The sequence below is a fragment of the Protopterus annectens genome, chromosome 2.part1 (genome assembly GCF_019279795.1).
Source record: "Protopterus annectens isolate FY-2018-M chromosome 2.part1, PAN1.0, whole genome shotgun sequence".
In the NCBI taxonomy this organism is placed as follows: domain Eukaryota; kingdom Metazoa; phylum Chordata; order Ceratodontiformes; family Protopteridae; genus Protopterus; species Protopterus annectens.
The window spans coordinates 35,186,722-35,212,636 of NC_056729.1; the positions used below are offsets into that span (position 1 = coordinate 35,186,722).

General features: G+C 41.4%; 1 protein-coding gene across 3 annotated transcripts in view; it reads left to right on the plus strand.

The window, feature by feature from the left end:
* LOC122793954 (pantothenate kinase 3-like) overlaps positions 1-25,915 on the plus strand; it is a 1,051,947-nt gene that overhangs the window by 843,659 nt on the left and 182,373 nt on the right. For all 3 annotated transcript variants that reach the window (XM_044062003.1, XM_044062002.1, XM_044062001.1), the window contains exon 7: positions 7,135-7,260. In XM_044062003.1, the coding sequence (XP_043917938.1) occupies positions 7,135-7,260 (126 nt within the window). The remainder of the gene's footprint in view (positions 1-7,134; positions 7,261-25,915) is intronic.

Here is a 25,915-nt window from a genome sequence, read left to right on the forward strand (position 1 = left end):
TTGAAGTCGCCCAATATAATGGTGTTTGGAGAGACCTTCATATTTTCCAGTGTTCTCAGGAAGGCTGAGTGGGGTTCCTGAGTTTGGGAGGGTGGTCTGTAGCAGGCTATAAACTGGAAGGCAGTTTTACCCACTGTTAGTTGCACATGGATAGTCTCTGATGCTTCGTGCTTTGCCACCAACCTGGAGGTGTGGGTATCTTTGATGAATATCGATACTCCCCCTCCTTTTGTGGTTCGGTCCAAGTTTTGGGGCCGAAAAGCATGGTATGAGGTATAACCTGGTAGTGCTGGGGTGCTCTCGGGAGCCCTGAACCAGGTTTCTGTTACTACACAAATATCAATGTTCTCCATGCTAAGGAGAGTTTCGAGTGCGTGCATCTTGAGGTTTAGACTTCTGGCATTGAGTAGCATTACTTTTAGTTTCTTATCCCTTGTGATACCTATGGAGGTGGGTTTGTCTTTTGAGCCTTGCCTAAAAAAGGCACTATGGGGGTAGCAAGAGCCTTTGCCAATATCCAAAATATCTCTCTTTTTTTATTTCCACCCTATTTTTAAACTCCACTTTAATTTTATCCCACTCCCTAGCTATATTTTCAGAAGAAATTTCTATCTTCTCTAATAACATCTGAATAATTTCCACTACCCATTCCTTAAATTCCTTTATTTTCAATAAATAGGTGTGAAAGTGACAGTGTCTCATTTTTGCTTCATTACCCTGCATTTTTATTTTAGTTACTATTGGCGCATGATCTGAAATAGTTATTGGATGCTTATCAAAAATTTCAAATAAATGCACATGTTCCTGTAACATGCAAGTTCTGTCTAGCCTAGCCCAGTTTTTGTATCTTGGAGAGTAATATGTAAATTCATCCCAAACTCCTTCTACTAAATAACATCTTCCATACCAAATATTTTCGTATATTTCTTCAAAAATCTACCATTCTTTGTTATATTTTTCCTTCTAGGTCTCCTAGACACATCTTCACTGCTACAAATCAAATTCCATTCCCCACCTAGAAGTAGTATTCCCTGCTGCAAGCTGATTATTTCTTCCAGAATTTTCCAAAGCTCCATTAAAGTAGTTTTAGTTGGAATGTAAATACATGCCAGTGTAATTCTCCTCTCCTTGGCAAAAACCAACTGTACACAAGATCAACCTGCCGAACATTAATGTATGCATGTAACACAAAAGCTGGAAGTAGATACAAGGTGGGAATAATAACTGTTTAACATAATGACACTTTCTATATTATCTTTAAATGTAAATGATTTCACAAATACATGCAAAAAATGAAAGAATACTGATTATATTAACAATGCAGAACGCAAATGGCTATGCTACAGGAGATACATTTGGAAAGAACTGAATATGTGAATGGTTCTCAGGACAGTTATTCAGCAGAATACCTGGGACAAAGGAACACATTTAAGAGTGTAACTCAGTTAATTTCCATAATTATGGGTCCATAAAACTTAAAAAGAAATATAGTTGCAAATCACAGGGTGTGGTATATTTAGCATCTTGCCAACAATGTCCAGCATGTTATATGGGAAAGACTCTCAAACAGTTCCCTACTAGGATTTATCAACATATTTATAGTATTAGAAAGAGGGACAGGAACGACACTCTGGCAAAACATGTGATTATTTTTCTACAACATAGTTTCAGATTTGTGGTGATTGACCACGTAGATTTGGGACAGAGAGGGGGGGGGTCATATAATGAATTTTTGGAGTTCAGGGAACTGCAATGGCAGCTTAAACTAAATGCAGTTACCCCTCCTGGACTGAATGACCAATGTTCCATTCAGAGTGTGTTAAAACTATTAAACCATTGCAGTTTATGTGGTAACATACAGCATATATTTTAGAAAAAAAAATTCCAGTTGAACACATTCCTTAATTTTTAACATGGTATTTTGTACAAAACCATACAGAAAAGCAAAGAAGTTTTTATATTTTAACCAAAATACAAACAGTAAACTGGTAATGGAGCGACCAAAGCAGCATAAAAGGCAATAAAATCTCGTCTTAAAAACGTTTTATTATGTCCAGAAAAATGAGGTAAGCGCTTTTGCATAAAATGCTTCTTCAGACCTTTAAAATACACACAATACAGTGTCAGACAATAGTAAATTGACTGACAGTGTTCTAGATTTGAAAGTTTTTTTCAGAAATGTAATGTTACGCTACCGTTATGGGAATACTTCCTTAGGAGAGAACACTGGTACTGTGCATAATTGCCCTCCTTGTTTTAAGAGATTGAGTACCTTTGTTCCTTTGAACTATCCCTTGGTAGAGAAGCGTACATGAAATTAACTGAGGATAATATTTACAAGTATTATGATGAGTATGTAGGTATTCCTAGGTGTGGAATGAAGTTTAATCTTACATTCAATGAGGGGCAAGCTTTGAAAAGTTTGAGAGAATCCACATATTGTTATTAGACCTGCTGACAAGGGTGGTTCAGTCGTAGTTATGGATAGTATACATTATTGTGAAGCTATGAAGGATATGTTGAGTGATGTGAGTTTCTATCATAAAGTGTAGGTGAAAGATGTTTATAAAGTTATTAGTGTAATCAATAAGTCCTTACAAGAAATTTTTCAGGCTGGTCTGGTTTCTGAGGAAACATTTAATTTTTTAATGGTATCTGATCCTTTGTTGCCTGTTATACAAGGACTTCCGAAAATCCATAAACACCCCTCTAATCCACCCATGCACCCTATTGTTTCGGGCAGTGGGTGGATCACTGAACCACTATCGATTTATATAGAGAAGCATCTTAGACCTGTTATTAATTTAAACAGGGTAGTTCTACAGGATTCTAAACAGTTTCTTTTAGACTTGTATGAATGTATACAAAGTATTGATAATATTGAGAATATGATTTTTGTGACAATGGATATTCAGTCACTTTTTACTATGATTCCCAATGATTTGGGGGTGTGTTATGTACAGGATTATTTGAAAACACATAGTACTTATCCTTCAGATCAGATTGAACTGATTTGTTTCCTTCTGGAAATTGTGTTAGAGAACAATATTTTCACCTTTCATAATGATATTTATGCTCAGAGGCATGGCGTAGCTATGGGCACTTCTTGTGCCCATAGCTACACCAGTATGTTCTTGGCACACTGGGAAAAGGAAGTTTTGTTTAAATTGAAGGAGTTTGATACTCATGTGCCTTTTTATTGACGTTTTGTCGATGACTTGTTCCTCCTTTGGAGAGGTACGATTTCAGAATTGAATGAGTTTTTTGGGTACATGAACAATTTATGTGAGTATTTGAAGTTTACAATGGCCTTTTCCAAGAATAGAATTGAATATTTAGAATTGTTTATTGAGAAACTGCAGGGTTCTCTGATAAATACTGGGGGTTTTCGTAAAACTTGCTTTAGGAATACCCTTTTGAGTATAACGCACCCTAACTATGTTTTTCGTAATTTGATACGTGGACAGGGCATCAGAGCTTCGAGACTGAATCCAACAACTGAAGGTTTTCAGTCTGAGATCGGATCTTTGGAACAAAGGTTATTACAGCGAGGTTATCATAAGAATGAGATATTAGAAGGTTGGGCTGACTTGGAACACCTTAGGGAGGGTATGGCAACCCCATATTATGGCCCTAGGACCGAGAAATCAGTGGGATCATCAGATTTCCCTATCAATCAGCATGGATGGGTGAATGTTCCTTAATTCTTTACACGAGATTATAGGTCACTAAGTGACCTGTTTAGGCAGTATTGGTCTGTTTTACAGGTTGACCCAAACATTGATGACATCGTTGGCCCTAGTCCTTCATTTTTGTATAGGAATAGGATGAATTTGAAGAGGTTGTTATGTGGCAATAGGGGGTTGAATGCTAAGTCTGTAGAAGTAGGAGTTACCCTGCCATGCAGCAGCTGTAACTTCTGTGAGTTAATTAATGCATCTGAGATGTTTGACCACCCTGACTTGGGAAGGAGATTTACGTTTAATGTAAATGGGAATTGTAGATCCACGAATGTGGTATATTTAGCCGAGTGTGTTTCCTGTAAATCTTTCTATGTAGGGAAAACTAATAGGTCGTTACGGGAAAGAATAAGAGAACATAAGTTTAGGGAAGGGCTCTGAACATAATGCCCTGTCAAAACACGTTATGGAGTGTGGTGATATACATTATTTTATTTTTAGGGTTATTGATGTAACACCCAATATTAGAGCGGGTGATATTCGTAACCACACTGAATACAGAGAAACCAATTGGATGATTATTTTGAGGGCTGATAGAGGTTCTGGACTGAATGAGCGAGCATCTATCAAGCCCTTGCTGAAGAAAACGTAGGATTCCTAAGTAAGTGTTGTTCTAGGCTGAATGTTTAGTTTGCTCTGCTGTGATTTTTATGTTTTTATATTGTGTACAGAAGACTGTCACTAGAGTATTGTTTATTATATGTCAGTCCCTCATTCTGATATGTACTGTGCTTTTAAGGAAAATGGTTAAGTTGATTAGTTTGACATCGGGATTGGTTGATTTGAATGGTATTTTATCTATTTATATTTTGCTGTATTGTGTGTATTTTAAAGGTCTGAAGAAGCATTTTATGCAAAAGTGCTTACCTCATTTTTCTGGACATAATAAGTTTTTAAGATGAGATTTTATTGCCTTTTATGCTGCCTTGGTCGCTCCATTACCAGTTTACTGTTTGTATTTTGGTTATGTTATACGTGAGTAATGGAGCGTTCGCTTTGTGGGTTGTCGTTCTTTTGTCGTTGATAAGTTTTTATATTTGTTTATATGTTATGTATTTTTAACTTTTTGTATAGATAATCTCATGCAGGGTTTAACTGTACTATATCTTTAAATGTGAAATGAAAGTTTATAGTTGTCCAATCAGGTGTTTTTAAATGGTATACAAGGTAGCTGTTCAAATTATGTTTTATTCTGATGAAGTCTTTTGCATTGTCAAAACGAAAGCACTAAATTAAAATATGTTGTTGTGGTTCCAGTTTCGTGGTTATTTTGTTCTGCATCAAAAAAATGATTTTGTCCCTTCAGCTGTAGGGCTTATTTGTCAGTCAGCATAAGTGCCTCAGAGCAAAATTGCCAGCTTAGTATTTAAAGAAGAATCAACCCAGCTGACAATCTCTTGTAGATCAACTGATATGGAGAGAATGGGTCTATGTTAAATGAACGAACGATCATAATGTCGAGTATAACATACTCGAAACATTATGATCGTAAGTTCAAAACCTCGAACTCTTAAAAACCCAAAACAAATAAAATCAAAAGATTTTGTTTGTCCCACACTTCCCCTACACTAACATACAAAACACACACAACCAAAGCATGCAAACCCTTACACACACATCAATGAAACACTAACACACCTACACAAACACACCTACCTTTAAAATAAAGTGGGGGGCTTCACCCCCCCCAACTAAATATACTAACTACAAGATCTCTGTACATTGGGGAAAGGGCAATTTCCTGGTAATCGCAACAAACAATTATGGGGAAATTGCCCTTTCCCCAATGTACAGCGATCTCGAAGTTGGTATATTAAACTAAGCAGCCTATGATGTAGCCATTCCAAACAGTGTAGCGTGTCTATGTCACACGCTACACTGACTGGGATGGCCGACCAAAATGTTTCGGAACTCCAAATTTCGGCATTTGAAGTGTCCGATTAAATGAACGAGTGATCAAACATTGTCGAGTATGTTGTACTCAACATTTTGATCGTTCGTTCATTTAACATAGACCCAGTGAGAACGGGTTCACTTTATAACATCGAAATACTGAAATGTTGGATTTCAGTATCTCAAAGCTATAAAGTCAAATGTTACAAATAGCAAACGTTCATAATCGCGAATTTGAATGTATCTCGAAAATATGTTGAATTTGCGGTTATGAAGTTATGCTACGTAATGTCCGGGTTTGTGTTTTGGTGGTGCGCGGTGCCGTGTGTGGATGTAGGTGTTATGTCAGGTAAGTGAGTGTTTTGTAAGGGTTTTGAGTGGGAGTTAGTGTGTGTGAGGGATTGGAGAATGTGCGTGTGTGAGTGAGCTTTTGTGTTGTGTTTGTGCGATCTCGGAGTTAGTATATATAAGTAGGGGGGTGTGGGGGGTGCAGGGGGGCTAGCCCCCCTGCTTATGTGTGTGTGAGTTGTTTTTTTGTTTATGTTGTGATGTGGGTGTTGTGTTGTATGTTGTGTAGTGTGTGCGGTGTTTTCGGTTATGTGGTTTCACGGTTTTTGTTTGTCGGTGTTTTGTGGATTCGGTTTTATAGTCTCGAGATACTGAAATTCGATATTTCAGCATTTCGAGGTTATAAAGTGAATCTGTGAGAACATATCTTGTATACCTCAGTAAATTACTTTTCTTGTCTGTTACCTATATAGTTATGCAAATAATAATATTTGTCTTTTTATTCACTTGCATGTATAAGAAGTTTTTCTGTCAGTACCATTATATTTTGTTTTCCTGTCCTTGCTTATTAGCCCAGTCCCATCCATTTTCCAGTCTATTAAAAAATTTAATAAACTTGTTGAAAAATATTTTGTAAACCTTTACCAAGGAGAACACCATAACAGTTTTGTGTATCATTGCTGAGTCTGAAAAATATTAAGGCTACTCACTTGGCAGAAGTAAATGGATTAGTCTGGTCAGCAAGCTTATATCAACATTTTGCATTATGGTACTGTTGTAAACTGTGAGTTTACTTTTGTTTTTTTTTGTTTTTTTTTTCATATCACATCTTTACCTTCAAAATGACTTTGTTGATGAAGGTACTTATACTTAAATGTTTAGCTTCAGTAAGTTCTGAGACATCACAAAGATGTTTTGATGTAGTGTTACACCTATGTTTAGTTTCTGTAAAATAGTCCTCTATTTCTGCTTAGAACTGCATGCATACAGAGTCTTATGACATTGAATTATTTGATGTATAATTATTGGTAACTGTGTTTTTAATTTAATAATTGAAACCGTTGAGTTAATCTGCAGTGAGTTTGGGAACAAGCCTTTTCTTCTAAAGACAAATTTTATATCTCATGTTGTCAGTTTAATGTTCAAAGAGGCTGTACAGGTTATGACTTGCATTAATTTACTTTGTTGTATTTTTTTTTCTTTATATATTTAGAATATCACCAGGGTGGTTTTTGTTGGTAACTTCCTTCGAGTCAATACCCTTTCCATGAAACTTCTGGCATATGCCATGGATTACTGGTCAAAGGGACAGCTGAAAGCTTTGTTTCTGGAGCATGAGGTAATTATAAAACAGGAATCTTCTTTAATTTAATGCATTGAGGTTCATCAGTCACATTTTTCTTTCTGTCAGAAGCATACAAATATTTCCGTAATTCCATGAGTAAGTCATTTCTGAAGCCCTGACTGTTTGTACACTTATTCATCTTTGCTTCATCTGAGTGAGGACATTAACCTCTTATTTCTTTTCTGAGCTTCACCCAGAATTCCACTTATCTTTAAAGACGGAAACGGTGTCTTCCTTATCCATCAAAAAGGTTTTCATTCCTAAACCATGAAGTGATGTGTTTAAGCAAATCAGCAGGCGCAATCTTCTTGATCTACATGTAACCTCATTTGTCACCAGCTTATGATTTCTGAAAGATGTGTGTTACTGGTTTGGCTCTGCCCAAGTGCAGTAATAATTGTAAGTCCTAAGAAAAGCTTTCTCATCAGTGTGGTATTTTCAGCTCAAAAGACACTTCTGACAGTGTACAGCTGATGATTTAGAAGCTGTTTCAGGGTAAGCCTTTTTGAATAGTGTTCTGTCCATTTTCTCCCCTGCATTTTGCTCTTGCTTTCACTGTACTTTAATTGCTGAGGTTTGTTCTATTTTGGATGGTCTCTATTTGGCAGTGGGAACCCCTAGTGCTTCAAAATCAGGTGGCTTCTCATTTGACACTTTGTGAAACTTTAATAAAATGTTTTGCAAATGTTGGTGAATGTTCTGACAACAGTTAAAATTGACAGCTCACCGAACTCTTCAGGCCTCTGTTATGTAAGGATTTATTTTGTGATCTGATGTTGCCCTTTTTCATTCTTCCTCAGCTTATGAGTTATAGATCTGATCCACGGATCCAAAATGACCACATTCTGCAGACAGCTCTTCCCCCTACCCATAATGCCGTAGTCCATCCCAAATACTGCAGATCTCGTTTTCCACCATCACTCACAGACGTGGATCCTCTCTCGTAGTGTTAATTTACCATCTAGGTAGCTGTAAGGGCATAGATCTTACTTTATTTATCCTATTGTTCATTCCCTTTTATATTTTATATATATTTAAACCCTCCCTCTTGTTTGTTTTTCGGGTGTTCTCTGTTAGGCCTCTTACTTTTGTTATAGTAGTCTTCTGCAAGTACCATTGTTGGTACTCCTTCTTTCTATTTCTTTTGCTCTTACCCTCTTATGCAGTGTATTCTTAATTACCATTGTTGGTAATTCCTTACCTCTTTGAAAAAATAAAAGAAAATCTTTCCTTTTCTGTCTTGTATAGGCTTTTCCTGTGGGCCTTTCTGTCATGTCTGGTAATCCAACAGGTTTTAAGAAATGTATGTCCTGTGAGCATAAAATTCCCAACTCGGATGCCCACAGGGAGTACATTTATTGCTTAGGAGCAGCACACTTGGGTACAAACTGTACTATTTGTGTAATGTTCAATACTAGAGTTGTTGCTGACAGGAAATAAGCTTGCCCTTAAGGGCTAACTACCACCTTCATGTTTTTCCTCCTCAGGGGCTCAGACCCCCCAGCAAATCTTCAAAAGCTTCTTCGGAGTACAGGAAACGTTCTACAAAGTCTCCAAATCTTCCTTGAAGCCTCCACAAAAAATTCACAAATTGTCAGATCCGGGTTCATTGCGCCAGAAAATTTAGACAGTGGACCTTAAGCTTTCAGATCTGATTATTATATCCTCCAACCCCACCATTCAGACTGTAGATCTGAAACCATCGGATCCTATACCGAGCACGTCATACACACCGAGGGCTCACTCACCTGTGTTTGTGATAGACCCTGTCTCTCTTTAGCTCCACTCTTCATTAATGTAAACACCAATAAAGCATTCCAAACCACAGTCCACCACATCATCCATCAGGTCCTCCATGAGTCTTTCTGAAGCGATGTGGATAGGATGATGAGAAAGTTCCTCCAAGCTCAGATCCAAATGGGGCTTATATCGGTTCCATCTCCCATTGGATCTGTGAGCCTTCTAGCAACTGTGGCCATCTCCTCTCTGACCTGTCCTTCAGTTTCGGAGCCCCAAGATCTGACAGTTGTGAGAGTTCCTGTGTTAGATTCAGAGAGAATTACTTCTTCAGTATCAACAGCTTCCCTTACCAGTTCTGCTCCTATGCCGTCAGTTCAGGATGAGTCTCAGAGCAGAAGTCTTGGCGTCAGATCTGTGGGGCCAGGGTCTCCTCCAGTGATGTTGGATCCATTCCTGCCCCTCACAGCCTTGGAGTTAGCTCTGGTCTGGTTCCCTCCTTGAAGCACGGATTGGGTCGGAGTCATGATCTGCCTGTGCTGGAACTTTCGGCTCCAATATGGATGGCCACAGATTCTCCAGATCCGTCTGCCTTCAGGGTTGTGGAAAGGGTTTTATCTCTCTCTAGGGATCTGGTCTGTTGTACGTCCTCGGATCCTACCCCTTTTTTTGTATAGTTCTGAGCTCTTGTCCCAACACACCTACTCCGCAGGGTCAGTCAGTTTCATCTAGCTTCCAGACTGTTCCCATGGAAGAATTACCACTCTCTTCGGATACCTCCCCAGGTACATCCCCCTGAGTAGTTTCATTGGAAGAGAAGGTGCAAGAGAAGGCACATGAATCACACTTGGAATCTCTCATCAAAGTTACTGATTTTGATGAAAGGGAAGGATCCCCCAGATCACCACCCGATCTCATTTGGAGACATTTTGGAGTTCCTTAAGCAGAAAGGTGGTTGGTCCACCAGTAATCCTTCCCCTGAGGAGTAATTTCTGGCGGCTTTTGGTGCTGGCCCATCTATGTCTTGGATGACTCTCTTGGCTGATGAGCTTATCAACCTAGTTTCTCTCTGGACATGGAAGGAACCGTATTCGGTTAAACCTATCCTGCCCTGCCCGGACAAGATTTAGAGCAAAGGAGCCCCTGTCGATGCAATGATTGTAGCAGCAGCTACTAAAAAGGAGCTAGCGGAACAGAGTTTCTCTGTCCACCCCCTAATAGAGAATTTAAAGTGCTGGACAGATTTGGAAAGTGGGCATTTGCTTCTGCGACCATTGTCCTGATATCCCTGAATTACCTGGCACACTTTACAGAACTGCAGAGAGATTTGACCAAAGAAACTATCAAAATCTCTGAGTCCATGTCTGCAGAGGATTACAAAAGATCATCTTCACAGCTGACCACTCTCTTATCTATTTCTAGTGCATCCATGAGGTTGAGCTCTTATGCAGCAGAAGGTACATAGGTGACCATTTCAGGCATTGCCATAAGCAGACATGTCTGGATGTGGTTATGTGACTTTATGGAGCTTTCCAAGTGTTCTTACATCAATGCTCCATTTGGTGGAACATCCTTGTTTGACCCTACTGTGAATGAAATGCTTTCTCACAGTGAAGAAGAAAGAAAGACTCTTGTCTGCCATAGGGATTCGATTTTCTACCCCATAACTATCTTTTTCAAGAAATCATAGAGGTGGCAAGAAAATTTGTTTTTGTACATCTCTGGTGTCTTTCCAGGACTCGCGCGGAGAAAACTCCTTCAGAGCCAGAGGAGGGAGTTTGAATGGAAAGCAACGTCCTCACGGCAGAAGAGGCCAGCAAAATCATAGTTCCAGAGATTCCTTTCCGGATAGACCTTTTCTGCACTCCTGAAGGGCTGCCCTACTGCCACCTCTGGAGGCAGTCTGGAAACATTTTGTCCTCGTACCCAGAAGCCTGGGGTGCAATAACAAAAAATGCTAATGTTACTTAATACCCTTTAACCATATACCGACTTCCAAAAGAAAGAAGCTCCCCGATGTTCCAGCCAGTCAGAGGGAAGCTGCAGCACAAGAAATTTTTCTTTTGTTGGGGGTCAACCTTGTTGTGATTTTTTTGCTTCTCCCCACAACGACGAATGCAATCGTTACTACACCCTCAGTGTAAATCACCAAGAATTGCTCTAGTCCACGTTTGGCCCTTCGGTCTCCTTTACTCCTATTCCCAGTACCTCTGATTACATAATTTTTACAGAAAGCCAGTCGGTTGCACAGCTCGGTCAGTCTCATTACTCCTTTTGTATCCTCACAAGGTGTAGTTTCCCTTCTTTGATCTCATATTCATTCTCCTCCTTGGATACTGGATCCAAGTCCAGACCTTCTGTCACATCCCTCAGGTATGAAACATGCCAATATCCCAGCCCTCCAACTAACCGCATGGTTCATCCAGTTCCATTAACAGCCAGAAAGATGGCCTTTTTAGTGGCTATTACTTCAGCTAAAAGGATTTCTGAACTCCAGGCTCTTTCCTCGAAGGCTCCTTGCATTGTTTTTCATAAGTGTAGGGTTACCTAACGAACCAATCTTTCTTTCCTACCAAAAATGACTTCTGAATGTAATATTAATCAAGCCATTCACTTGTCAGTCTTCTTTCCAAACTTTTCACACGAAGGAGAATACATGCTACATCTTTTGGATATGCGTAGACAGTTGTTTCTACTTACACAGAACAAAAGAATTTAGAAAAACATGCCAGCTGTTCATCCCATTTTCAGTGAGTCAACTGAGTTCTCCAATTTCTAAAGTTACGTTGGCCAAATGGATGGCTAACTGCTTTTCTGGATTTATTCTCAGTAAAGCCTTTCTCTACCAAAACCACCTAAGGCCCACTCAACTAGATCTATGGCCATATCAACTCTGTCTTGTGGTCAAGAACTTCCATCGATATTTGCACAGCAGTTACGTGGTCAAGTGCTCATACCTTTATTGCTCATTACGAATTGGACTTAATTTTAAGTAAAAGAACTGCCTTTGGTTCAGCAGTTCTTCGGAATTTCCTTCCATGAGGGCCACCCAAGATGAAAGTAGCTGGGGACTCTGTCCCATACTTTGAGGAAAAATGAAAAGGACAACATCAGATATAAAAGATGTTCTTCATCTCACATTGCTGCAGTCCTTACACTTGGGTATAGCGCTGTCCTCGGTCGGCCCGAATACCAAAGTATATGGCTGACGTCGGTCATGGCGCATTAAACTGACGCCAGGACGTCAGGGTATAAATGCGCATGACCGACGTCATATCCTCAGTCTTTTTTGCCGCGTGGTCCGATGCAGAAGCAAAATTGCGAGTGCAGGTTGGCGTCCTGAGATTTTCCGAAACCGGAGTTTCAGACCGAATCCAAGTTGGCTAAGTACGCCGTTGGGGAATATTTTGGTTTTTTCTTGCCTCAGTATTTTACCGGATGTCAGAAAAAGTAAATAACTGTATTTCTTGTGGGAAACAAATACCACATAGGGATTACCATAACTTGTGTATACCTTGTTTAGGGCCTGAGCACGACGTTGTTGGGTGTCCCTCTTGTGCTAGATTTAACAAACGTACTATAAAGAGGAGATTAGACTGTGCCAGGTTAGTCTTCGGGAAGTGGTGCAATTACAAAATGCCGTCGGATGCTCCGACGCCCGTTACTTCGAAGAAACGCAAGGACAAAGCACCTAGGCCTAGGTTAGAAGAACCGTCCGTACCCGACGTCGGTTCTTTAGAGGGCTCGGTTGAGCCAGAGGCCCAAACAGAAGTTTCCTTAGAGTCCCAGGGAGAGACTTTATTGTTGCAGGATGTGTCTGCGCAGGAGGTAGGCCAGGCTGAAGGGGCTTCTCAGGTAGCTGTCCTTCCCTCTCTTCCTAGGGTGGTTAGGCCTTCCCCTACTGTTACAAAGGCTTCTTCCAAGGGCAGGCCAGGTTTAACAGTTACAGGTGTCTCTCCTAGTACTTCAGGCCCTGTGCCCAAGAGACATATGCTTAAGATGGCTGAAGATTTAATTACTATGATTAGGGGTTCTATGCCTCCTCCTGACAAAAGGCCTAGGGTGGATCCTGAATTTGGAAATTTTGAACAGGATTCTGATGCTTCGGAGTCTTCGGCTGAGGATTTACAGGAGTTTTCTCATTATTCTGATTCTGATGTAGATGACACCACTCCTACTGCTTCTCCTCCTGAGGATTTTTCATTCTCAGAGACTCTCCATTCCATGAGGGAGCATTTTAAATGGGAAGGTCAGGATTTCTCTGATTCCAGGAAAAGACTTAGGGAATTTTTGTTTTTACCCTAGCATCGGCCTTTAGCTATACCTCCTGTTCTTTCGGTGGTGGAAGATGTTTTTGCAGAGGCTTCTCTTAACCCTGATTCTTTACCTCCCGCTCCTGTTAAGCCGGACAGATACTATAGGGTGCCTGAAGCTCTCAAGTATCTTTTTAAAAGCCCTAGGGCAGATCCAGAGACTGTTACTCAGGGACCTAAAGGGGTTAAGGCTTCTGTTGTTAAAAATCCGGTTCCTCCGGATAAAGAGGCAAGGGCTTTAGACAGATGGGGTAAGAAAGTTTATACTTCTTCAACTTTAGCCATGAGGGCTTTGAATTGTCAATTCCACATGCTGAGATATCAGATCTATCTTCTTTCACAGTTAAAGTCTAAGGTAGATGCTCTGGCAGAAGGTATTGAATGTAAGGAGTTACAAGATCTGGTGCATGTGTCTGAGCAGGTGGGTAAGCATTCCTTACAATGTGGCTTTGATGCTGTACAGGCCTCTTCCAGGGTGGCTGCCACTGGTACTGTCCTACGCAGGCACGCCTGGCTCAGGGATCAGAATTTAGCTGAGCATGTTAAGTCAAGGATCTTGGATGCCCCTTTACAATCTGATGTGTTGTTTGGTTCGCCTGTTGAAGAAGTTTTAAAGAAAATGGAAGACAAAGCTAAATCTATGCACACTGTTAAAGATTTTTTACAGGTTCAACCTCCAAAGTTTAGTAGAAATTGGCCAAGCAAGGCGTGGACATATCCTTCTTATGATTCCCAGTCTAGGGGTAGGTCTAGGCGTGCTAGGGGCAGAGCTCAGGGTTCTTTTAGATCCAGGACAGGGGGCTCACCTGCACAGTCTTCAGGTGAGGGCAGGGGTCAGCCCTTTCGTAGACAGACCCAATGACCTACCTTTTCAACTGCCAGACCCTTCCCGTCTGACAGCACCTTTGGGAGGAAGACTGACACTTTTCAAGGAGAACTGGAGTTTAATTACCCAAGACAGATGGGTATTGGATATCATTCACCACGGTTACAGATTTTATTTCCATACCTTACCACCTTTCAAGGGCATGCCAGACATTCCTCCTCAGCACAGATTAGAAGCTTACAGACAAATTTCTCTATTAATACAGATAGGGGCCATACAACCGGTGCCTATGGCAGAAAGGGGCCTAGGATTTTATTCTCGCCTATTCCTAGTACCAAAAAAGGGGAACACGTGGAGACCAATTCTGGATTTGTCTATCCTCAACACCTTTCTGGACATTCCCAAGTTCAAGATGCTGACATTGCAACAGCTTTTACCTCTCCTGGGCAAAGATCACTGGATGGTAACTTTGGATCTCAAAGAGGCTTACCTTCATGTTCCTATCACTCTAGGCTGCAGGAAGTATCTGCGTTTTCGAGCTGGAAATTCACACTATCAATTCTCTGCATTGCCCTTTGGCTTATCTACTGCACCCAGAGTTTTCACAAAGGTTCTGGCTCCAGTGATAGCTTTCTTCAGATTGAAAGGAATACAGATCTATCCTTATTTGGACGATTGCCTGATTCTGGCTCAAGGCAAGGACGAGCTTCTACAGCATTTAAAATATGTGATAGCAGTGCTAAGATGCCTGGGGTATTCTGTGAACGAAACAAAGTCCAGTCTAGTACCCTCTCAGGACATGTGCTTTCTGGGTGTGAGACTGAATACAGCAACCCAGATGGCCTTTTTTGACCCCGGACAAACAAAAGAATCTTTCCCTTTACTTCCAACAACTATCACACCAGTCCGGGCTGACTGCAAGGACAGTCCTTCAAGCCTTAGGGTTCATGGCATCTTGTATTCTGGTGCTTCCCAATGCCAAACTGCATATGAGGAAGCTACAATGGTATCTCAAGAATCTATGGACACAGCACTGCCAGGATCTGGACACTGTCATTCCAATAATACCTTGCATCCAAAAGGAATTCTTGTGGTGGGCTCAGCAATGTCACCTAAACAAGGGACTTTCTGTGACCCGGCCAGAGGCGAGTCAGATTCTAACAACAGATGCCTCGGACAAAGCTTGGGGAGCTCATCTCAATGGAAAATGGATACAGGACAAGTGGCCTGCCAGACTACAACATCTACATATCAACCTGAAGGAGATGTTAGCAGTCCAGTTTGCATTAACAGCTTTCAAGGAATTACTTCTTCCAGGGCAGGTGTTGATTCTAACAGACAACACAACTGTCATGTGGTACATCAACAAGCAAGGGGGTACACATTCTTACCCTCTATGCAGACAAGCAATGATTTTGTGGGACACGGCCCTCAGTTTACAACTAGATCTTCAGGCAAGGTTTCTGCCGGGAGTACAGAACTCCTTAGCAGATGTCTTAAGCAGACAAATCATGGATCCCCACGAGTGGAAACTGGATCCTCATGTATTTCAACAATTAACAGTGTCATGGGGAACGCCAGACATAGATCTGTTCGCTTCTCCTCTAAACCACCAGCTACCAAAGTTTTGCACAAAAAGGATACACCAGGCAGCTTGGAAAGTGGATGCTCTTTCTTTCAGTTGGAAAAATCTTCATGTATATGCCTTCCCACCTCTTCCTCTACTTCTAAAGGTACTGCTAAAGGTAAGACAGGACAAACCAAGAATGATCCTGATAGCTCCAGATTGGCCCCGACAGCATTGGTACCCACTACTGAGAAATCTGATAAGGGAACCACCGTGGCCCTTACCTTTGATTCCACACCTGTTGTCCCAAAAGGACGGTCATCTACTCAATGTCAAGCTTCACTCTCTTCATCTCACAGCATGGCATATCCTGTTTTAGCACATAGCAGGCCTCAACTTCCTCAACAAGTTTTGAATGTGATTATGGAAGCTAGGAGACCTAGTACAAGGAAAGTGTATGCAGACAAGTGGAAGAGATTTTTGTTTTGGAGTGCAGCAAAGGATTTAGATGTTTCTGAGCCTAATTTGAGTGTGGCTCTTCAATACCTTACTGAGTTATTGGACAAGGGTTTGTCCTTCTCCTCCATTAAGATTCATGCTGCAGCAATTTCAGCTCACTATGACTGTGATCCACCTTTGTTTTCTCATTCTTTGTTCAAGCAATTTCTCAGAGGGCAAAGAACATAAGACCTCCACGAAGAGCTCCTACTCCTGCTTGGGACCTCAATTATGTGTTGGAAAAGCTCACTCTGCCACCTTTTGAGCCTGCAGCTACGGCTGAGTTAAAATATTTGTCATGGAAGACTGCTTTTTTGTTGGCCATTACCTCTGCAAGAAGGGTTTCTGAATTGCAGGCCCTTATGGCTGTTGAGCCTTTCTTGATTTTCCATAAGGATAGGGTATCTCTACGTACTAACCCTTCCTTTATGCCTAAGGTGGTTTCAAGTGTGTCTTTAAACCAAACTATTCATTTACCTACCTTTTATGCAGACCCCAAAACAAGGGGAAAAGATTTTGCATACTTTGGATGTGCACAGGCAGTTACGCTACTACTTAGATAGGACTAAGAGTTTCAGGCAGTCTCAACAGTTGTTTGTTTCTTTTGCTTTAGGTTCTCAGGGCAAGCCTGTGTCAAAACAAACTCTTTCTAAATGGATTGGGTTTTGCATTGCATTTTGTTATTCCCATCATGGCAAGCAGATTCCAACAGGGATTAGACCTCATTCCACTAGGGCTACTGCCACTTCTACAGCTTTTCTAAGGGAGTGGCAACTAAGGACATTTTGGAGGCAGCTACTTGGAGTTCAGTACATACTTTCTCTAAGCACTACCACCTTCCTCTCTACTCTAAATCTAGGGCTGGTTTTGCCACTGCTATTTTACAGGGCATTTTGACAGCTCCTGCTTCTCTTTGATTTGCCATCCTCCCTCACCTCTGCTTTGGGAATCTACCCAAGTGTAAGGACTGCAGCAATGTGAGATGAAGAACATAGTACAGTTTTGTACCTACCATAAATGTAGATGTTCGAAGATCCACATTGCTGCAGTCCAATTTACCCTCCCTCCTTCCCCTCTGTGTTTGGGGTGGTTGTGTGGTTAGGTTAGTACTTTATTATATAATTGTTAGAAGTTGTACATAGTTTGGGGTGTAGGGGTGTTTAGTGTGTGGTGTTGTTTTGATTTTACCCTGTTTAGGGTCTTCTGACATCTGGGGCAAGAAAAGACTGAGGATATGACGTCGGTCATGCGCATTTATACCCTGACGTCCTGGCGTCAGTTTAATGCGCCATGACCAACGTCAGCCATATACTTTGGTATTCGGGCCGACCGAGGACAGCGCTATACCCAAGTGTAAGGACTGCAGCAATGTGGATCTTCGAACATCTACATTTATGGTAGGTACAAAACTGTACTTTATGTACTCACCATAACTAGGCACCTGTGCTGTCCGTTTTCATTCTTCCCCAATCCCCCACCCCCTTTCCACTTCCTGTTATCTTCTGGAGTGACCTGATGTGTTTTGGTTTTTTTTGGCACCTGTAGTTTTTGGTTTGAGACATGCTCTAATTTTTTTATTCTACTCTGCTATTATTTACTGAAATATTTATGGCAAAAAACTCGATCTGAGGTATTGGGGATGGACAGGGGCATTGTAGGTAGAGGGAGGAGCTTGACAGTTGGATCCAGTATCTGTAGAATGTGGGCGATTCGTATACAAGGAGTGGATCCGTAACCCATATGTTGAGGAAATATGAAAATGGACAGATGCCTAGTTATGGTGAGTACTTTTATTTCTATAGAATTTTTGTGCATCTACCTTATTATTTGAAAACCCATAGATGTCCATCATATTTCATATAATTATTTAAATTTGTTTACCAGGAAAGTCTGAGTGGGTAGTAAATACCCATTTTCAGCATAGGTCCTGGGAGAACAGCTCCAGAGAGTTAAGTAAGTTTAAATATAACAATAGTATAGCTGTAATTAAAAGAAGTTCAGGAGAGTTAAACAGAAACCAATAGTTTATATTCCACTCGATTTATTAGCAAAAAGACCAATTGGTCTTTTTGCTAATAAATCGAGTGGAATATAAACTATTGGGTTTCCTGTTTGGCTCGCTGCACTCTCTTTTTTGGACTTATTTGTGGCATTGGAGTGCTTTCACTTGGTTTTTATCAGTGTAATTAAAAGAAGCATGTATACAGGGTCTATATTATATCATGGAACGCTTAAAAAAGCGAACGCTGATTGATCAACCTAATTTAAGCGAAAGCTTGCAGTCTCGAACTGTCAGATCAGTGATTTTTTTTCCCAGGGAAAAAAATCGCTGATCCAAAACACATACACACAACACAAGCACACCAAACAAACATAAATCCACACACACCTAAAATCTGATACCTAACCGTGCACTAAACTATGCACACACCACTAACTACCCACTTACCTTAACCCAAACCCTAACCCTAAGGTCCGTCACTATCGCACACTCACCTCACTCGCTCCCTAACCCTAACTCACTTAAATCCACCCTAACCCTCATGTCCACTCAATCACACACACACACCTAACCCGAGCCCTAACCCTAACTCACCTAAATCACCCTAACACTCACATCCACACAATCGCACACTTAGCTGAATCCGACCGGTAACTTTCCACCATAACACTGAAAATACCGAAGCAACAGAAACGGACAGCCAAATTCTTTCCCTAGGAAAAAATTTGAGTTTCTGCTGCTTCGATATTTTGCAGTTTTGCGAAAATAAGTTAGATCAATCAGCGTTTGCTTTTTTAAGCGTTCGAGGATATAATATAGACCCTGTATACATACATACAGTTGACAGTGGAGTACATAAGATACAGTAAAGCATGAAGAGACAGCAATGATGTAAAAATAAAAAAATGACAAATATGACAGAGTTTTTTAGAAGTGTAGTCTGTTATGCAAGGAAATACAAAAAAAGAGATGAATGAGGGAGATAAGCCTCCTCTAAGAATGGGGAGAGGAAGTTGTTGAAATGTACAGAGATAGTATAATGAGTGGATGTTCATCATGTTACACTGCTGCAGTCATCACACTTGGATTATCTGCTGTCAGGTGGTCCCGCAGTCGGCCCGAGTTCCAAAGTCTTGGTCCGGCGTCTGTTGCTGTTGCTTCTTCTCTGACGTCAGTGCGACAGGAATATAAAAGAAGCAGCTGACACCATTTTCTTCAGTCTTTCTTGCCGCGCGGTGCTCGAAGCAGAAGCAGTTCGCAAGTGCCGGTTGGCCGACTCCTGAGATTTTCAAATCGAATTTCAGACCGAAGCCTTCAATAAAGCTAAGTACCCCGTTGGGGAACCTTTTCTTGCCTCAGTCCGATGTCAGAAAAAGTTAATAATTGCATTTCTTGTGGGAAGCAAATACCTCATAAGGATTTTCATTCTTATTGTATCCCTTGCCTAGGCCCAGACCACGACATCACAGGTTCGGTTTTGTGCTAGGTTTAACAAACGAACTATTAAATGTCGGTTTGATTTCACCCAACATTATTTTGGTAGAAAATTTAATTATACCATGCCGTCGGAGCAACTGATGACCGGGATGCATAAAAAGCGCAAAGATAAGGACAGGCAGACGAAACCCAAACCAGACACCGAGGCCTCGGCTAGGCCAGTCGCCGGTTCTCCGGTTTTCAGTGAGGCGCCTACACAGCCCCTGACAACCGCTGATTTAGAACCCCAGCCTGCATCCGACTCCCAAGCGGAGATTGCAAGGCCTCCAGAGCCTTTATCTTTAGGCCCTTCCGACTCCATGGCTGATGGGGATTCCGGTGCAGTTGAAAGGCCGTCAGTTGCTGAAGGTGTCTTCAGACCGACTACACTTACTATTAAATCCTTTGCAAAACTGAAAACTCCATTAAAAGTAAGGAAGCCTGTACAGCAGTCTCCAGTGCAAGGCCCCATGCCTAAGAAACGGATGCTTAAGATGGCCGAAGACTTAATTACTCTAATCAGGGGTTCCCATCCCCCACCTGACAAAAGGCCTAGACAGGAGGAGGACTACGCTTCCTCTGACCAGGTTTCCATTACCTCAGATTCTTCTGAGGAACAGGAGTACTCTTTTCCCCCTTATGAAGACTCTGATACTGAAGAGTCTATTCCTTCACCATCTCCCCCAGAAGGCAACTCTTTTGGGGAAACTTTACATACCATGAGGGAACATTTCCACTGGGAAGGCCAGGATTACTCTGATTCTAAGAAAAGGCTCCGAGAGGTCCTCTTACTACCCCAGCACAGACCCCTTGCTATTCCACCTGTGTTAGACATTGTGGATGATGTTTATTCAGAATCTAGCCTTAACCCAGATTCATTACCTCCTGCACCAGCCAAACCAGACAGATACTACAGAGTCCCTGACTCACATAAATTCCTATATGAAAGCCCTGTTGCTGACCCATAAACCATTTCCCAGGGTCCCAAAGGGGTTAAGGCCTCTATTGCTAAAAATCCTGTACCGTCTGAAAGGGATTCTAGAGTATATACCTCAGCTCCTCTAGCTATGAGGGCCTTAAATTGCCAGTTTCACATGCTGAAATATCAACAATATTTGATGTCTCAATTAAAACAAAAAAATGAGCACACATACAGAGCAGCCTGATTACAAGGTAATGCAAGATTTATTGCATGCAGCAAAACAAGTGGGAAAACATACTTTGCAATGTGGATTTGATTCATTGGAAGCTTCTTGCAGAGCAGCTGTAACAGGGTCTGTCATTCGTAGGCAAGCTTGGTTAAAAGAACAAACTTTACCTGATCATGTTAAAGCAAAGTTATTGGATGCACCCTTATAGCAGGATGTTTTATTTGGTGTGAAAGCAGAAGAGGTTTTAAAGAAAATGGAGGATAAGGCAAAATCTATGCAGACGGTCAAGGATTTTTTACAGGTCCAACCCCTTCGTTTCAGGCCAACCAAAAACTGGTCCTTTCCAACTTCTGACAGACACACAGGGGCAAATACAGACGCCCAAGGGGCAGAGGTCAGCCACAAGGCTCTTACAAGCCACGGCAATGGGGTGCCACAACCCAGAAAGGAGGAGAAGACAGGTCTCAAACTATCAGAAGACAATCACAATGAATTACCCCTCAGACTGCCAAGCAAATCACTCTTGGCAGCTCCCTTGGGAGGAAAACTTGCACTTTTTGCAGACAGTTGGCACATCATCACAAAAGACAAATGGGTCCTAAATATTGTAACTCAAGGATACAGGTTCCACTTTCACACTTTACCAAGGATAAAAGGAATGCCAAACCTGCCATCAAATCAACAGGCAGGAGCAAGGACAAGTATTTTAATCAAGACTCTTTCTGGTTCCCCGAAAGGACAAAGCCTGTAGACCCATTCTGGACCTTTCAATTCTAAACACATACCTGGAAGTACCCATATTCAAGATGCTCACACTACAGCAACTTCTTCCCATGCTGGGCAAGAAAGCTTGGCTAGTAATGTTGGACCTCAAGGAGGCATACCTGCATGTCCCTATCAGACAAAATTGCAGAGGTTACCTCCGATTTATAGCAGGTACAACTCATTACCAATTCTCTGCACTGCCCTTTGGCTTTTCTACTGCGCCCAGAGTCTTCACAAAATGCCTGGCACCAGTAATTGCATACTGCAGACAAAGAGGAATCCAAAAATATATCCATACCTGGACGACTGCCTTATTCAAGCAGACAGCATGGACATTCTTTTAAAACATCTGGAGTTTGTAAAAAACCTACTAAGTTGCCTAGGGTACACAGTAAACAAAAAGAAGTCAAAACTAGTACCCTCACAAGACATAATATTCCTGGGTGCCAGCTTAAATACAACGGCCCAGATGGCTTATCTCATGCCAGACAAGCAAGAACAACTGACTCAGTACTTCAAAATGATGGCAATAAAGACCCAACTCCCTGCAAGAAAAATTCTGCAGGCCTTGGGATTCATGGCATCTTGCATACTACTACCATATGCCAAACTGCATATGAGGAAATTACAATGGTACCTGAAAAGCGTATGGACTCAACACAACCACAGCTTGGAAACAATAATACCACTAATTCCCTGCCTTCAACAGGAGTTTCTATGGTGGGCTCAGACATGTCACCTCAACAAGGGTCAGCCTTTCACCTTGCCCACAGCCAGGCAAACAGTGACAACAGATGCATCGGATTACGCCTGGGGAGCACACATGGCAGGACAGTGTATTCAGGGCAAATGGTCTGCAGATCAAATGCATCTCCACGTCAGTCAAAAAGAGATGCTACCTGTACAAAATGCCCTAACAGCTTTCAAGGACCCCCTACATCCAGGACAACTTCTAATAAAGACGGGCAACACCACAGTGATGTGGCACATAAACAAACAAGGGGGCACACATTCCTACCCCCTATGCAGGCAAGCAATGACTTTGTGGAACACAGCACTGACCTTCCAAGTTCAACTACAAGCACAATTCCTGCCAGGAAAGAAAAATACATTGGCAGACAAACTAAGCAGAAATATCATGGATCCTCACGAGTGGAAACTACACCCACAAGTATTCACAATGATAACTCAGAAATGGGGGAGCCCAGACATAGATCCGTTTGCCTCCCCCCAAAACTACCAACTGCAAAAGTTTTGCACAAGGACTTACCACACACTAGCTTGGAAAGTGGATGCCCTCTCATTCAGTTGGAAAACACTAACAGTGTATGCCTTTCCTCCACTGCCTCTTCTGGCAAAGGTGCTGCTAAAAGCCAGATTAGAAGGGCCATAAATGATACTCATTGCTCCAGACTGGCCACGCCAACACTGGTATCCAATATTAAGGAACATGGCTCAAGGCCCACCATGGATTTTACCTCAAATTCCTAACCTGCTGACTCAGCAAAACAATCAGATTCTACACAGGCAGCTCAAGACTTTAAATCTGGCTGCATGGCAGATTATCTAAACAACCAGTCACCACTTCTCTCTACAGCTGTTATGGATGTCATTCTGGAGGCCAGGAGACCCAGCACCAGGAAAACCTACTCAGACAAATGGAAAAGGTTCTGAACCTGGAACCAGGCTAAAGGCCAAAATCCTCTTGTCCCAAATATTCCTCAGATTCTGTAATATTTAACTGAGATGTTGCACAAAGGCCTTTCCTTTTCATCTATAAAGATCCACGCTTCAGCTATTTCAGCTCATTACAACACAGATCCTCCTATTTTTTCACATCCATTATTAAGACAGTACCTCAGAGGGGCTAAGAACATAAGACCGCCCCGAAGAGCACCAACACCAATTTGGGACCTCAATTTTGTTTTGGAAAAACTTACACTACCGCCCTTTGAGCCAGCTTTTTCAGCTGATTTACAATTTTTATCATGGAAAACTGCCCTGCTGCTAGCAATAACTTCAGCACGAAGAGTCTCAGAGCTACAGGCCCTAATGGCAGTGGAGCCTTTCATCATTTTTCGTCAAGACAGAGTCTCTTTACGAACTAACCCTTCCTTTATGCCAAAGGTAGTATTCAGTGTGGCTCTAAACCAAACCATTCATTTACCCACCTTGTATCCAAACCCCCAGAATAAAGGGGAAAGGCTCCTACACTCTTTGGACATTCACAGGCAATTGCGTTTCTACTTGGATAAAACAAAGGTTTTCAGAAAATCTGATCAGCTCTTTGTATCCTATGCTGCAGGATCTCAAGGAAAGCCTATATCAAAACAGGCCATTTCAAAATGGATAGGACATTGTATCCGTTTCTGCTACACACACCATGGGAAACCTGTACCTGGTAACATTAGGCCTCATTCCTCCAGGGCTACAGCAACATCAGCAGCCTTCCTCAGAGGGGTACCAACCAAGGATATTTTGGAAGCTGCAACTTGGAGTTCAGTGCACACCTTCACCAAGCACTACCACTTACCTCTATACTCAAAAACCAGAGCTGGCTTTGCCACTGCAGTTTTGCAGGGCCTGCTAGCTTCTCCAAACCTTGTTTAGTACCAACCGCCCAGCCTTAGCTTTGCGATTCAACCCAAGTGTGTTGACTGCAGCAGTGTAACACGATGAACATAGTGCAGTTTTGTACCTACCATAAATGTAGATGTTCGAGTGTTCACACTGCTGCAGTCCAGGTTACCCTCCCACCTTCCCCTCTTCTTACCTGGGTTTTATCTATAGCTCCCTGTTTATACAATCTCTAAGATGTATTTCTATATGGTGTATTTGCTTACAGCTGTAGCTATTATTTTCTACTTATGTAATTTACTTAGGATTATGTATTGCCTTCCTATTTGGGGGCACCTGACATCTGGGGCAAGAAAAACTGAAGAAAATGGCGTCGGCTGCCTCTTTTATACCCCTGTCGCACTGACGTCAGGGAAGAAGCGACAGCAACCGACGCCAGACCAAGACTTTGGAACTTGGGCCGACTGCGGGAACCGCCTGACGGCAGATAACCCAAGTGTGATGACTGTAGCAGTGTGAACACTCGAACATCTACATTTATGGTAGGTACAAAACTGTACTTTAGTGTGAATGTGAGGTATTTGCTGATGTAGATCATACAGGTGAGGTGCGTGGACATAGCCATTAGTTAGTGAGAAATTCTTTGAGAGAGGATCACTGCCGCGGTAGCCTAAGCCACATGCATTATATTCTTCTAAGGGTATAACAGCCTTCCAGTTTTCAAAGCTTCAGAACACCTTTCACATGCCCCAAACCATTCAACAGCTCAAGCTGTGCTGACTTAAAGATGGGGGTCAAGCCCTTCAGGTCTTTCTTGCCGCCAAAGAAGGTGCTCCTTTGTGAGCTTTCAAGGATTGATGGTCAGCTTATGTTGTTTCATTGCTTGGCAGATAAATTCCATTTGGGGAGAACCTTCTACATATTGTATTTATTGTTTAAATTTACTTTCCTATTTATTTTATTTATTTTACATTTGTTGACCGGGCTAGTCTAACTGGATATATGTCCATTTTCAGTAGAGGCCCGGGGAGAAAAGCTCCAAGCATTAGCAGTGACAAAGAATACAATATATAGTAATAGTCAAATGAATTACAGTACATTGTTTACATTGAGGGTCAGATAAACTTGTACAGAGTCCTTTAGTAGGTTTAAGCTAAGATTAAATACAGAGAGCAAACATTCGAGAGAGAGCAATAAAAAAAAAATAATAAATTTTAAATTGGAATTTTTTTTTTTTTTTTTCAGTACTATAAAGGAAATCATTATTACAGGTAGGTGACACAGAGCAGTGGAGTAGAGAAGTGTAGAGAGAGCAAGATATAGTATTTATGAAATTATTTTTAGACAAGGAAAATGTGTTTTTGTTGACTATCATGTGACTTTACTGTACTTTTAAAATGGAACATACTTTTGCTTCTGACAATGTAAAAGTTGTTTTAGACATTGTAAAACTATTGGGGTTTTCTTTGTTTTTTTATGAAGAAAATTTACTTTATGGGGCTGGCATAGTGTATTTGTGTGTTTTTTTGCTGTGCTGTGAGTGAAAAACATTATTTTTAAATACTTTTTATATTTTACCAACTTGTGCTAACTTCTGTTTTCAGCTTGACCATGGAACACATTACCAGTTGCATGGTTGATAATTCTTTCAACCACAAAATAAAAAGCTAATTTAACTGCCTTTGCCACCACAGCAGGATAGTAATTTTCCTCAGTTGCAGGAGGGTGGCTTTGCTC